The sequence below is a fragment of the Lagopus muta genome, chromosome 12 (assembly GCF_023343835.1).
Source record: "Lagopus muta isolate bLagMut1 chromosome 12, bLagMut1 primary, whole genome shotgun sequence".
Classification (NCBI taxonomy): Eukaryota; Metazoa; Chordata; class Aves; order Galliformes; family Phasianidae; genus Lagopus; species Lagopus muta.
Genome location: NC_064444.1, coordinates 16979245 through 16992134, shown reverse-complemented (window position 1 = coordinate 16992134; position 12890 = coordinate 16979245). Strand labels below are relative to the sequence as shown.

The 12890-nt window shown below is 60.8% G+C and overlaps 1 protein-coding gene across 1 annotated transcript; it reads right to left on the bottom strand.

The window, feature by feature from the left end:
- Nucleotides 1–117: 117 nt before the first annotated feature.
- Nucleotides 118–8172, bottom strand: KIFC3 (kinesin family member C3). Its single transcript, XM_048958412.1, has 19 exons — nt 8048–8172; nt 6759–6955; nt 5475–5540; nt 5257–5397; nt 4941–5180; nt 4636–4809; nt 4396–4543; nt 4168–4298; nt 3981–4092; nt 3725–3906; nt 3530–3634; nt 3207–3337; nt 2670–2793; nt 2367–2496; nt 2067–2296; nt 1715–1849; nt 1529–1628; nt 1184–1214; nt 118–1004 (listed from the first exon to the last, which is right to left on the bottom strand). Exons 1-18 carry the CDS (start codon nt 8064–8066, stop codon nt 1210–1212), a joined length of 2370 nt encoding a protein of 789 aa, XP_048814369.1. The 5' UTR covers nt 8067–8172; the 3' UTR covers nt 118–1004; nt 1184–1209.
- Between the last annotated feature and the right edge of the window lie 4718 nt (nt 8173–12890).

Below are 12890 nucleotides of genomic sequence, written 5' to 3'. Positions count from 1 at the left end.
TTTAATGCTTTATTTAAAATAAGTTTTGTTATAAAACAGGATATATATATTATTAAAATACATAGAAACATCTAATCTTAACAAAAGACTAGATTATTTTTCCCTTTTTTTTTTTTTTTCTTCCTTTCTTTTTTCCTTTAATACGGTATGGCGTGGAAGGGCCAGGAGCTGGAAGGTGCAGTGCACGCCTTGCATGGTTGCAGCTGCCCCAGGAGCTGCACTGGGGCTCCCACTGCTCCTCCATGCCCCCGTCAGCTCCCACTACCACACATACTCCAACAGCACTGGGCTGGAGAGCTTTTTGTTTTCATTCCAAGACCATGTAAACAGCTTATAAATATTTCAAACACATTCGTCTTGACCACACTGTGATCTCTCTTGAGAAGACAACTGTTCACTTTACAATAGCTTCCTTCAAGACTGCAAAGCCCCTGCTGGTGCCAGGGGGGCAAGCCCTGCGGCTGCTCTCCCTTTGGGCAGGGTGCATGCAGCAGCACCGGGGCGCCTTCGTGCAATTGGGCAGGAGAATCCAACAGGGAAAGGAGCTGCTGGGGTTATTCTGGCTTCAAATGTGGGCTGTGCTGCTCCAAAAGAGGCTGGAGTGGGGGGCAAGGGGTGGAGCAGGACCTTGTGGCAGGGAGCTGGGTGCAGTCACGCCAAACCAAATCTCATCCTGCACTTCACCCAGGTGCTCGCTGCTCCATGCCAAGCTCCTGCAGCAGTGGTGTCCCCAGTGCAGCGAGGCAGGGGTGCTCAGCCCCAATCCTTCCAGCCAGATACCCCAACTGTCCTAAAAACGAAGTTGAAGAGGTGGCGAGGCTCCTTGCTCTGGCTAAAGCCATCTGTCCAGCAAGAATTAGAAGTCACAGAGCTGCGTGTCTCACGGTGAGAGGTGCCATGGCAGGAGGGGATGCCACCACAGCTCCGAACATGGCCGGGGCACCAAGGTGGGTGAGGGGCCAGGTCCTGCAGCATGTGTCACACGGGGACCGGCCTCAGCTTCCCTGTGGGGACACAGACACGTGCATCAGGCTGCGCAGGGGGCACAGCCACCACAGCTCGAGCCCCCAAGCAATGCGACCCCAGCAGCACCCCTGCGAGCAGCACAGCCCTGCACACCTCCCTGCCTGGGGAGCAGGGCTGAAGCAGAGCCCATCACCGGCTCCCAGCTGCACACACTCACCTGGCAGCCGCGGCTGCCCCTAAAATTCAGGCTGAAATCAAAGAGAAGAGAGGTTCAGCTGCAGGCGCTGACCCGCAGCATCGCTCCCTGGCTGCCCCACATGCAGCCCCAGCTGCTTTGCCCCACACGGCCCCACACTGCCCTGTGCTGGGACGGGGCACTTCAGGGGAAGCCCTAACTAGGCTCCTGACAGCCAATTAGCCAGTGGCTAATGAGCCAATTACAGCACAGCTCGCTCCACACGCAGCTTTGCTTGTGAGCGCTTGGCCGGGAGCTTCGTCTGATGGAAGGCCACAGGTTGGGCATTCCGGGAGCACGGAGAGGGGCCTGCATGCCCTCACCCACCTGAAGTCTGCAGCTTCCTGCGGATGGAGGTGGTGCGGCCGCTGGGCAGCCCAGGGCTGGGAGACGCGTGGCCCCGGCTGGAGGATCCTGGCAAGTCACCCTGGGGAGAGATGGAGCACGGCCCCGGGTCAGCTCATGCCTCCGGGAATGGCACATAATGAAAGATGCTGGCTGAGCCGCAGGTACCTCCAGTTGCTCCTGGCTGGGCCAGGACACCAGCTCCGCCTTGCGGGACACAGGGCCCAGCTCCACGGAGCGGACACGCTCGGCAAACTTCAGGGAGCACAGCGTCTCACTGCTGTTCTTCTCGGCAGGGGAGACCTGCGGGTGGGATCAGCAGCAGCACATCACCCAACTGTCACCCACACACCCCCCTCCCCGCTGCTCAACGGGGTCAGAGAGCTGCTATTATTAACCCACCGCCCCCAGGATAGCCCCCGGCCGCACCAGGCACAGCCCTGTCACCAGCAGAGAGAAGCCACAGCAGGTGGCACGGAGCGTAAGGGAGGGGGGGGGGGGGGGGACAGGGAACCCAGACCTGCACCATCATGAGGGTCTTGCTGTCCCCGCTGAGCGAGTCCTGCAGCAGGTAGGTCAGCTTGGAGTTGCGGAAAGGCACGTGGCCCTGGCGGGAGCGCAGCGCATAGATGACGTCCCCCAGCGCCGACAGCGACCTGTTGATGTACTGAGCCTCACGCAGCCGGCTGCCTTCCGCGCCTGAGCGCCCGACGCGCTCCGAACCTGCCAGGTCCACCAGGTTCAGCTTCCCTGGGGGCACAGATAAAGGTCAGCACCGCCACCGTCGCCCTGCAGCCCCGCCGGGGGGCACGGCCCCCACCTGTGGTGCGCAGCCCCGTGCTGCGGTCCAAGCCGCGGACGGTGACGATGAGCAGCGCGTGGGAGCGGGAGCTGTGCTCGTTCAGGTTGGTGCACTCTGTCACGCGGTTGACGTGGCCGAACTCGAAGACCTGAGGGTGAGGAGGGGGTGAGGCTGCGATCCGCTCACCCGCCATCCATCCTGGCCCCATGCTTTTATTTCTAACCCCCTGCAGCACACGCAGGCTCTGTTGCCCCCCCATTCTGGGACAATGCCGCAGAGCCACCAACGCACCGTGGGATGACCGCCGGCTCCCTGCCTCACCTTATTGATGTCCTCCACGCTCTGCACACTGAACTCAGTCAGCCCAGGCACGTAGAGCTGCCCGCTGCCATCAGGGCACAGTTTGATCTCTAGCTTCTCCTGGGGTTCCTTTCCCAATAGGTCCCTGCGAGGGGGAACCCATCAGCACTCAGCTCCCATCTGGTCAGAACCCGCTGCTTCCAGAGGTGCAGCACGATGCAGATGTGCACTCAGGGCCAGCACTGGTCCCTGCAGTGCTGGAGAGCCCCTGCGGCTGCTGCCGTCACTCCCCCAGCCCCCAGCGTCCGGGCAGGGCAGGAAAATGTTTCTCATTCCCTTGGCTCCCAGAGTGCAGTTTCTAAATATAATGGCCGAGGCCGGGGAGCCGGGCCAAGGGGAAGGCGTTTGGAGCCCAGTGGAGGAAGCGGGGGGAGCCCAAATAAGCAGAAACGGCTCAAAGGGAGACGGGGCCCAGCTTGGCGCTTCCTTACACGGCCAACGCTGAGCTCTGAGGGCTCCACGTGATGCTGTGTCCTGGCTAAGGGCTCACATCCATACCTGAGTGCCTCGTTGTAGATCTCGGCTACGCTGACGCTGATGGCGTAGTCCCAGTCGGCCGCCTTGCTCCGCACCTCAGAGAAGAGCAGCTGCAGGGCACGCTGGTTGATGCCCGGGTTTGTGGAGGTTCCCTGGTGAATGGGGAGAGAAATGATCCATTCTGCTATTTTTCTGATGCAGCTGAGCAGAAGCAAAGCTCAGGGATTGCAGCAACAGTCAGGATTAGCGCCCAGCCTGGGTTATCGATGGCACTGAGACACAGGGCACAGAAGGGAACACAGCTGAAAGGCAAGGAAGAGGGAGGCAAAGCCAGGCAAATTCACCTCCATTGTGTACGTCTTCCCTGCCCCAGTCTGTCCGTAGGCAAAAATGCAGACATTGTACCCATCGATGCAGGAAGTGACCAGGGCCTGAACCTCTTGAAACACCTGCAGGGGACCAGAGGGCATCAGGGGACGGTGCAGCCCTCCCCTGGCTGTCATACCACCCCGCTGCGAGCTGTGTGAGGCAGCACCCACCTCTTCCTGGGACGCCTGTGGAGGAAACACCTTGTCCAGCTCAAAGGACACCTGTTTCCCCTTGTGCAGGAGGTGCAGGACGGCGTCATCATCCGCATCGAACGTCACCGCGCTGACCGCCTCCGGACCCTCTCCATCCTCCTTAGTGATGGGGCGCACTCTCCCAAAGACACGGATGTTCCCTTGGTGGGGGAGCAGAGGCAGCATCAGCCCCGCTGCGGCACCCAGCTGTCCCGGCAGCCCGGCCCCGCCGCACCTTTCAGCCGCACCAGCTCATTGTGGCACTTCTTGCGGAGCTGCAGCTCCCGGCGGTATTTGCGCAGCAGCTCCCGGTTGGTGCTGTTCACTTCCTCGATGGCTTGCCCGATCTGGATGAAGGACAGCGCTCAGCCACTTGCCCACACCGTGCAGGGAGAGGGGCTGTGTGCTGACCCCAGGCTCACCTCGGCCCTGGCGCTCCGCAGGGTCTCCTGGAGGAGCAGGGGAAAGTCCCGCACCTGCCGCTTCAGGCTATTGTAGTCGTGGGTGAGGGTGCGCAGCGCCGGCTGCAGCGTCAGCAGGTTGGTCCGCACGCCTGTGGGCAGTGCAGGGTGAGGATGAGTGGCTCCAGCACAGGGTGAGGACACGCAGCCCTGACCCTGTGAGCCCCATGAGCCCTGAGCCCTCCTCACCCGCCAGGTTCTCATGCACCGCCTTCATCTCCACTTGGGCGCGGGAAAACGCCTCTTCAATGGCACGGTTCTTCTCGTCCTCCATCACCTGCATCTCCTCCAGCATCTGCCCGTGGGCCCGCTCCAGCTCCGACTCGTACATGGCAATCTGGGGGTGAGGCAGCACCAACAATGCATGCACATCCGTCCCAGGTGCTGCCTGGCTCACGCTGCTGCGCTGCTGCGCCTGCGGACCCGTACCTGTGCCCTGAGCTGAGCTGCTGTCTTCTGGGAGCTCTGCAGCTGCTGCTCCATCTCCTTCAGCACCTGCCTCTGCATCCCCACCTGCTCCTGCAGGTACTGGTTTCGGGACTGGCTCTCACACAGGGCCTGCTTCGCCTTGGCTGACTCCACCTCCACCGTCTTGATGATGTACTGCACAAAGCACCCACAGATGATGGTGTATTACAGACAGAGGTCACCCAGAGGGGGACGATTTACAGAGCAGCAGAGTGGCACCGCAGGACTGACGCAGGGCACTGTTATGCAGCCAGCAGGAGGCTCACCTTTATCTGCTGGGGCTGAGCCCTGAGGCTGGCAATGGTCTCCTGGCTGTCCCGCAGCCGCCGGCTCAGCCGCTCCTCCTCCTGCGCTCTCTCGGCCAGCGAATCTTTCAGCCGCAGCTCCACCTCGGCCAGGCGGTTCGTCTTCTGCTGCACCTCCAGCTCCAGCTCCGCCAGCTTGGCTCGGGCCTCCTCCGCCTCTCTCTGCAGCTGGCACAGCCGCTCCTGCAGCCCGGCGTTCTCCTGGCCCCAAAGCAGGCTCAGCCGAGGTTGTGGCACCCACAGCCCTTCCAGCAGCCACCGGTCCCCAGCAGCTCACCTGGAGGTGGGTGCAGTCCCGGCACACCGCCTGCTGCCGCCGCAGCTCCCTCAGCTCCCCTTCACGTGCCTTCATCTCCTGCCGCAGCCGCTCGTTCTCAGCCACCAGCAGGTCCCGGTGCTTCTCCGCATCCGTGCCGCCCTGCGGAGGGTCAGCGTGTGATGGGAGCCCCACCAGCAGCCTCCCGAGCCCGCTCACCCCCACACCAATGAGCTCACCATCTCCGAGCGCAGCCTGCCGATCTCCTGCGCCTGCTCCCGGAGATTTGCCTTCAAGTTCTCAACCTGCACACATGGGGAAGCTCCGCTGGAAGCGCAAAGCTGTGCCTCCCAACGCTCTGCTCCCTAGAAAGGGTTTCCCCTCCGAACGCTCTGCCTGGTGATAAGGCACTGCGCCAACCCCCAACCCAGGGAGCGTGAGGCTGTCGCCCCATGCAAACAACAGCAGCCTTTTCTGAACCTCCACAGATCATCATCTAGGAGCTGCTGATTTATAACAAACACGAACGCGCTCACATTGTGCTGTAATTAATTATGATAAGTTATAAGCCACTCCTTTGCAGCGACGGCGGCGCGGCAAGCTGCCCGAGCGCACCTCCTGCGTGTGCCGGCAGCAGAGGCTGCTCCCAGAGCCAGGACCTCAGCTCAACCCTTCCTCCTCTGTCCCTCAGCCCTTTCTCAGCACAGCCCGTTGGTGCTCCAGATGGGAGGAGGGGGACACAGAGCCATGGCTAAGCCACCACCCTCCTGCTCAGACAAACAGCACACCGCAGGGCTGCGCTCCCCACGTGCTTCCAGCCCCAACCATGTCCCCGCACCTTTCAGAACCTCAAGGATAAACCTCACAGGAAAGCACACAGCCCCACACGCAGAGCTGAAAGCCCCCAGCCACATGTCCAGCAGAAGCTCAATGGGGAAAGGAGCTGCTTCCTCTGCTCCCCAGTGCGGTGCCCTGCTACGCCAGCACAGCCCCATGCCCTACCTCCTCAGGCAGCTCCGGCTGCAGCCTGCTCTCCAGGCCGTTCAGGGATTCCTTGGCAGTGGGCTGGGGGCTGAGGCCCGGCCCGGCCATTGCTGAGCTCCCGGAGCCCAGGTTTACCCGTGCCGTACAGCCCCAGCACGCCAGCTGCCTGTCCTGCTTGTGTCATGCAGACTATGCCAACCAGATCCAGGACAATTACATCCACCTTTTTGACACCAGTGGAACAAGCCAAACCTGACTGTAATAGCTTCCACAACATCCACATGCAAATCCCTTTATTAGCAGCCTGGGTTTCAATCTCCCTGTAATGAGGAAGGTCCTCACATCCACAGCTGCGTCTGCACCGGCACGAGAAGCATTAGGGGGTCAACACCGAGGCCAGCCCCCCCCCACAGCAGCACAGCCAGCACCGACACAGCCCTGATTGCTCCTCACTCGAGATGGCTCGAGCACCCCGAGCCCTCATGCTACAGATCACAACCCACAGCTGGAAGCCCGGAGCGTGCCCAAAGCCCCCCTACCTGCCCTCGCAGCTGGACGGAGACGGCCATCTCCTCGCTCTCGCGGGCAGCCAGTTTCTCCTGCAGAGCCAGCAGCTCCTCCTGCAGCCGCAGCTTCTCCTCCTGCAGGTGAGCCATGGATGCCACCACCTTCTGGATGACAGGGAAGGGCCGCTGGGCCGGCAGACCGGCGCGTTTCCCGCTGCAAAACCGACCCCCTGCGGCAAGAGAGAGCACAGCGGGGTCGGGATCAGCCAGCCCCAGGGGGACACGGGCACTCAGCGGGGACAGAAACCCGAGGAGGGCAGCAACAGGAGCACAGCAGTGCCGGGGGTCCCTGTGGGAGGGCAGCGACACCAATGCCTGCCTGTGGTACAGACAGAGGGATGCCGGCATCCCACGGCACACCCCAGGGTGCCCTGTGTGGACGTGCCAGCCCCGCTGCTGCCTCTGATTCACCCCCTCAGCACCTCATCCTTTTTTTCCCCGAATGAGCAGGTGCTGGTGGAAAAACAGCATGGGATGGTGTTATTAAAGGCTGCGTCACTGAACACGGCAGCGTAATGGAAGCCAAATTCAAATTACACAGGCGACCCAAACGGTGGCACTGCTTGTTGAGTGCGACTTTCTGACCTTCACGGCATGAGTTTAAACACAGCTTTCTGCAAACGAAGCCCTAAATTGCTCCGTGGTTCCAGCAGGAGACAAGCTGGCCTGACTCACTGCCATGCAGTGCCGGTGGAACCAGCAGCATGGATCCGGGCTGCTCCCTGCCTTGCCTGGAAAGAGAAGGTTGGAAGGCAAAAGGTGATGCTGGGAGCTGCTTAGCTGCCTGCAGGCAGGCTGATGCCGTGTGCCAGTTGTGTTTCACACACATGCTGCAAGGCTTCAGCTGTCCTGAGTACTGACAGCTGTGGGGACTTGTGCTTTCTTTGAGCAAAGAGGCAGCAAAGAGGGACAGCCAGGAATCTGTGCTCCTGGCACTACCTCCAGAAAGACTGCTGCTTTTTGTTCTCCTGCCCGAGGCTGCGTGCACAGCCTCGCTCAGCACCCGCTCCCTCCCCATACCAAAGGGACAGGAAACCCAAACCTGAAGGCAGCAGACCCTCCTGCCCTCCCTCTGGTGAGCACTGCCTCCACCCAGCTGTGCTAGGCACGACTCAGGGAGGCACTGATGCTCCGGTTGGAGACACCACGTGCATCACCTGCATGGGCACCGGGTCCCTTTTGGAGGATGTGAGGGTGTGTGCACCCCTGGCTGCTCCCCAGCCCCCACCCCTCAGTCCTGGCCATGTCCACGCTCCCCTCACCGGCTTTCTCCAGGCTCATGGTGCAGGCTGCTTGCCCTGGCACTGCAGGCTCACGTGGGGATGCTGGTGGTTCCTCCGTGGTGCGTGGCAGGGCCGGCTGCTGGCCGTCCTCCAGCAAGACCTGTGCCTGCAGGGTGAAACGTGCTGCTGGGCTCCTGGCCTCTCTGTGCCATCCCACTGGGTGTGCTCCTCCAGCCCCACGTCCCCAGGTCACCCACACCGTCCGGGCACAGCAAGGACGGTCCCACGTCCCCACCCTCTATTGTCAAGAGGAACTCAGCCGGCTGCCTTCGGGTCTGCCCGTTACACGTTGGTGCCTGTGTGCTGGGTGGGCTTCAGCAAGGCCCCAGTGTCTCAAGATTGAATGCAAAGTGCTGGGGCTTTTCCAGCTGCTACACCAAAGGAAAACCCAGAAGGAGGGAGGAGAGGAGAGGAATATGGCAAAGGTCAAAGAAGTCCGGGCTGTTGTGTAATGCCGCATTCGCCAGCTTGCAAGGAAAAAAAAAATAATCTATTTTTAATGCCACCAGTTAAAAAAAAAGAAAGTGCTGGCGAGGTGATTCTGCAAGGGAACGGCACGGATCAGCTCCCCGCCCTGGTCAAAAGTTCCCCTCCTTTCGCAGCGCTGAGCGGGGACGGCCGGCCCCGTAGATCGACGGCGGCGGCAGCGCGGAGCCCGCAGCCAGCCCGAGCCCACGGACCGGGCGGACCCTTCCTGCACCGCCCCAAACGTCGCTTTGCGGAGTGCCTGAGACCCGAAGCAGAGCGGCAGGAGGACGCGCAGCCCGCAGGGCACCCCACGCCCCTGCAGCTCGCTCCCGCTCCCCGGCCGCGCAGCAATGCGAAGAATGCGGGCTTGCCGGTTCCTCCCCCCGCCCCTCCGCGGAGCCGTGCGGTACTCACGCTGCGGGGGCAGCTCCCGGCCCGGGCGGGCCGCCGGCATGGCACGGGGTTCCCCGGCTCGGCGACCCCTCGGCGTCCGCGGGGAGAGCGGCTCGGCGCCTCGCAAAGCTCCGCCGTCCCCGCTCCGCACCCCGGTCCCGCCCACCGCCGTCCCGCAGACAAAGGGAAGCCCGGCCCGGCCCGGCCCCGCCCGCTCCCGGTGCCCTCCCGGTGCCGCTCACCGGCCGCCCGCAGCCGCTCCGTTCCCCGCCCCGGTCCCGCCCATCCGAGCGTCGGCACCGGGCTGCTCCGCCCCGGTTCGTTGCCCTGGCAACGCCCGGGACCCCCGACGGACGGCGGTGCCTGGGGGATGCACGGCCCCACGCTGCCCCTCTCGACCCCACAAAGCCCAACTCTGCCTCTCTCAGCCCCTTACAGCCCCCCGTAGCCTCGCACAGCCCCTCTCAGCCCCACAAAGCCCAACTCTGGTAGTCTCAGCCCCTTACAGCCCCTCTTAGCCCCACACAGACCTACACAGCCTCTCTCATTTCCACAGAGCTCCGTATAGCCCATTTCAGCCCCACATAGCCCTACATAGCCCCACTCAGCCCCTCATAGCTGTACATAGCCCAACTCTGCCCCTCTCAGCCCCTTACAGCCCCTCATAGCCCCAAACAGCCCCTACACAGCCAACGTAACCTCTTTCAGCCCCTCCTAGCCCTACACAGCCCCACATAGCCCCACATAACCTCTTTCAGCCTCACACAGCCCTTCATAGCCCTACACAGCCTCACACAGCCCCTCTCAGCCCCTCATAGCCCTATACAGCCCCTCTCAGCCCCACTGTGGGTGCTGTCGGGGTTCACCACGCAGGGCTCCCCATATCCCTGCAGCTGCTGCTGTTGATTCAGCGATGATGAGGACGGACACGAGGTGACTGTAAGCATTCCAGCAGAGACTCTAATGTCGTATTGTCACTGACTTACTTAATTTACGAGCTGTGAGGGCAAAATAATGTTTATGCAAATGGTTCTGGGCGTTAAGTCATTTCCTGTCCTTTCAATGCTTCAGGTTTTTGATGGCACTGCGATTATGCAGCATAATTACATCAAAAGGGACTTGAATGGACGAGGGGAGAGGGAGATGGATGGCTCCCAAAGCATGACCCCAGTGCACCAGGAGATTTGGGTGCCCACCTTGTCGGTGGGGCTCAGCCTGAGAATGGTATTTGGGGATGAGGACGGAAATCCCCCACCCTCAGGGCTCTTCCCCATTGAAACAAGCCCCTCTGTCACCCCGCGGCGGGTGCTGTGAGCAATAGGGCTGCCCCCCTCCACCCCCCCTCCATCCCCAGCTCACTGAGTGCTGCCTTTGCTTTCTCTCCACGTTCCAACGCGGCGCCGCGGGCTCTGCCCTTCCTTTTAGAGCAGCTTTTTCCCTGTCTGCAAAGCCTCCCTCTTCGCTGCCAGCCTGAGAGCAGACATCCGAGTGCCGGCCCGGAATCAATGAGCGCTGGGAGAGCAGCAGGAGGGCGGCCGGCCCCGCTGCCACCTCCTGTGTGTGTTGTGCAATGAGAGATCTGCTCAGTCAGGCGGCTTCATTCCCATTTCCCCCCATTTGCCCATGAGTGTGGATGGAGGGAAGCCCCATTGATTGCACCGCTGTGCTGATGGGGGCCCTTTGCATTCGCCCCAAGCAAATATTTAACCTACATCTGCAACACCTCCGGGGAGATGGGGGGAAAATATGATATCCTAGCAAAAGTTTAACCTCCCCCCTCCATTCCCTCCCAGCAAGCTGATGGCAGGAATGCAGGTGGGGGCATACCTGGGTGCTCTCTGCAGGGAATTGCCACCAGGAGGATCAGATGGAGAACGCATCCCCAGAGAGCAATTAATGATAACACAGCTCAGTGCTGTAACTCTGCTCCTCCCCGAGAGCCCCAGCGAGGGGATCTCTGTGCTGAGCCCACAGGAGCGACTAAAGAAACCCCACACTCCCTTGTCGCCATTTAAGCTCTTTAGCGAGTTTTAATTAAGTCTTAGTGAGAAATTTGTACTCGTTTCCAAGCTCACAGTGGGAATTAACCCAACCCGCAGGCAGCGATGCTGAGATAGGGCAATGCTCAGGTGGCCCGGAGCCGCCCTCACTCACCCACCCAACGTCAGCAGCCGTGTCTTTTTCTCCTGCTGTGCAGTTCGAGGGTCCCTGCAGGGCCTGGCCCCATCCCTGCCCTTCTTATCCCCAAGAGCAGAGCCTGCAGCTGCCTGGGCAGGAGGTGCGAGCACCAGCAGAAGGGATGGCAGCAGTCTCCTTTAAAAAATGCACCCCGTCCTCAGCGAAGCCGTCTATTTTTAGTGCCCTCAGAAGCATGCTTGGTTTTGGAGGAGATGCTCAAGCAGTAATTGTGAATAATTTAGGGAACGGAGTTTGGAGGCTGATGTCAGCGGCTGTGCCACTAACGGACACTGAGCGCACGGCCTGGCTGCTCAGCGCTGAATCCCACAGCGACACGCAGCCATAGGAGCCTCTGTGGGAAGAGCAGTGCTGTTGTGGTCACCCTGTGCCCGGCTGGAGGGGGATCCTTGGAGAGCTATGGCACAGCTCCTCCACCCCCCGACTGCTCGGACTGCAAACTTACCCTGCCATGCATTATTCACACCTCTCATATATAATGCACAGCCCTACACCCACACCTGGTGCACAGCTCGGAGCTGCATGGCAACAGATGGATGTGGCTGCTCACCTCCATCGCTCCCATCCCACACCTCTCACCTGGAGGCCGGGCCCTGCTGCCCACCGCCTCTCTCCTGGAAGTCCTCCGGTGTTCTGCAGAGCCACACTCCGCCGTTTGCTGCCCTTGGTCCAGCCCAGCAGTGAGAGAGCAGCCAGAGCACCCAGCGCATGCATGGCACCTCCTGCTCCCCTAAAGGTCCCCAGGGCAGCTGCTGCAGAGCGCTCCGTTTGCAACGGAGGAGAAAGCAACGTCCCCTCTGCTCCTGTCTGCCGGTGCCTTAAGAGCAGATTAAAGCCCAGCCCTGCAAATTGCTGACATAACCTATTTCTTAGATGGGTGGACAGGTGGACTTTTCTCCCTCTGCAGATAACTGCGCTCAGATGGGAGCAGGTTTGCTCCCTGAGTGCCACCCCACTTGAACGCACAGCAAGGGGGACAACGGCGGTCCCAGCACCCACCGACCCCTCGCCTTGACCCCAGGGCCTCAGGAACACCCAAACCTTTCCTGTTCCTGCAGGAGGAATGACACAGAGCCCCATTTCCCTCCCATCTACCCGCACGTGCGGGCTGTCTGAAGGCAGCCAGGAACGGTGAGAGCAGGGAGATTTGCAAAGCAAACAGCGATCAAACAAAAAGGCTTTGGTTACTGTTCTCGAGGCTGTTTGCCAAGACACACAGATCATATCGGGCTCATTTACAGAAGGAAAACCAACGTAATTAGCGCTCAGTAAAACACTTTAATGAAAAAAGCGTTCATGTAGAAAGTGATGGGACACTGCCCAGTGCTGCAGGAGGACCCAGAGCCATGCTGCTGCTGCACTTCCCAGCTCAGCATGGTCACACCGCTGTGCTGCATGCACTGCAGCAGGCAGTAACCATGGCAGCAGAGAGAGCTGCACGTGATATCGGCATTTCTGCAGTACAAAGGAACCTCTTTTCTGGGCTGAGCCAATCGTCAGGCTGCTCCTCATTCCTCCACCTTGTGCTAGGACAGAGCCGTGCCATGCCATGCCATCCTATGCCATCCCATGTTGTGCTATGCCGTGCTGTGCCATGCTGTGCCATGCTGTGCCTTGCCATCCTGTGCCATTCCATATCATGCCATGCTGTGCCATCGTATGTCATTCCATGCCAGGCCATCCCATGCCATGCCATCTTACGCTATGCCATCCTATGTCATTCCACATCATGCCATCCCACCCCATGCTATGCCATCCCATCTTA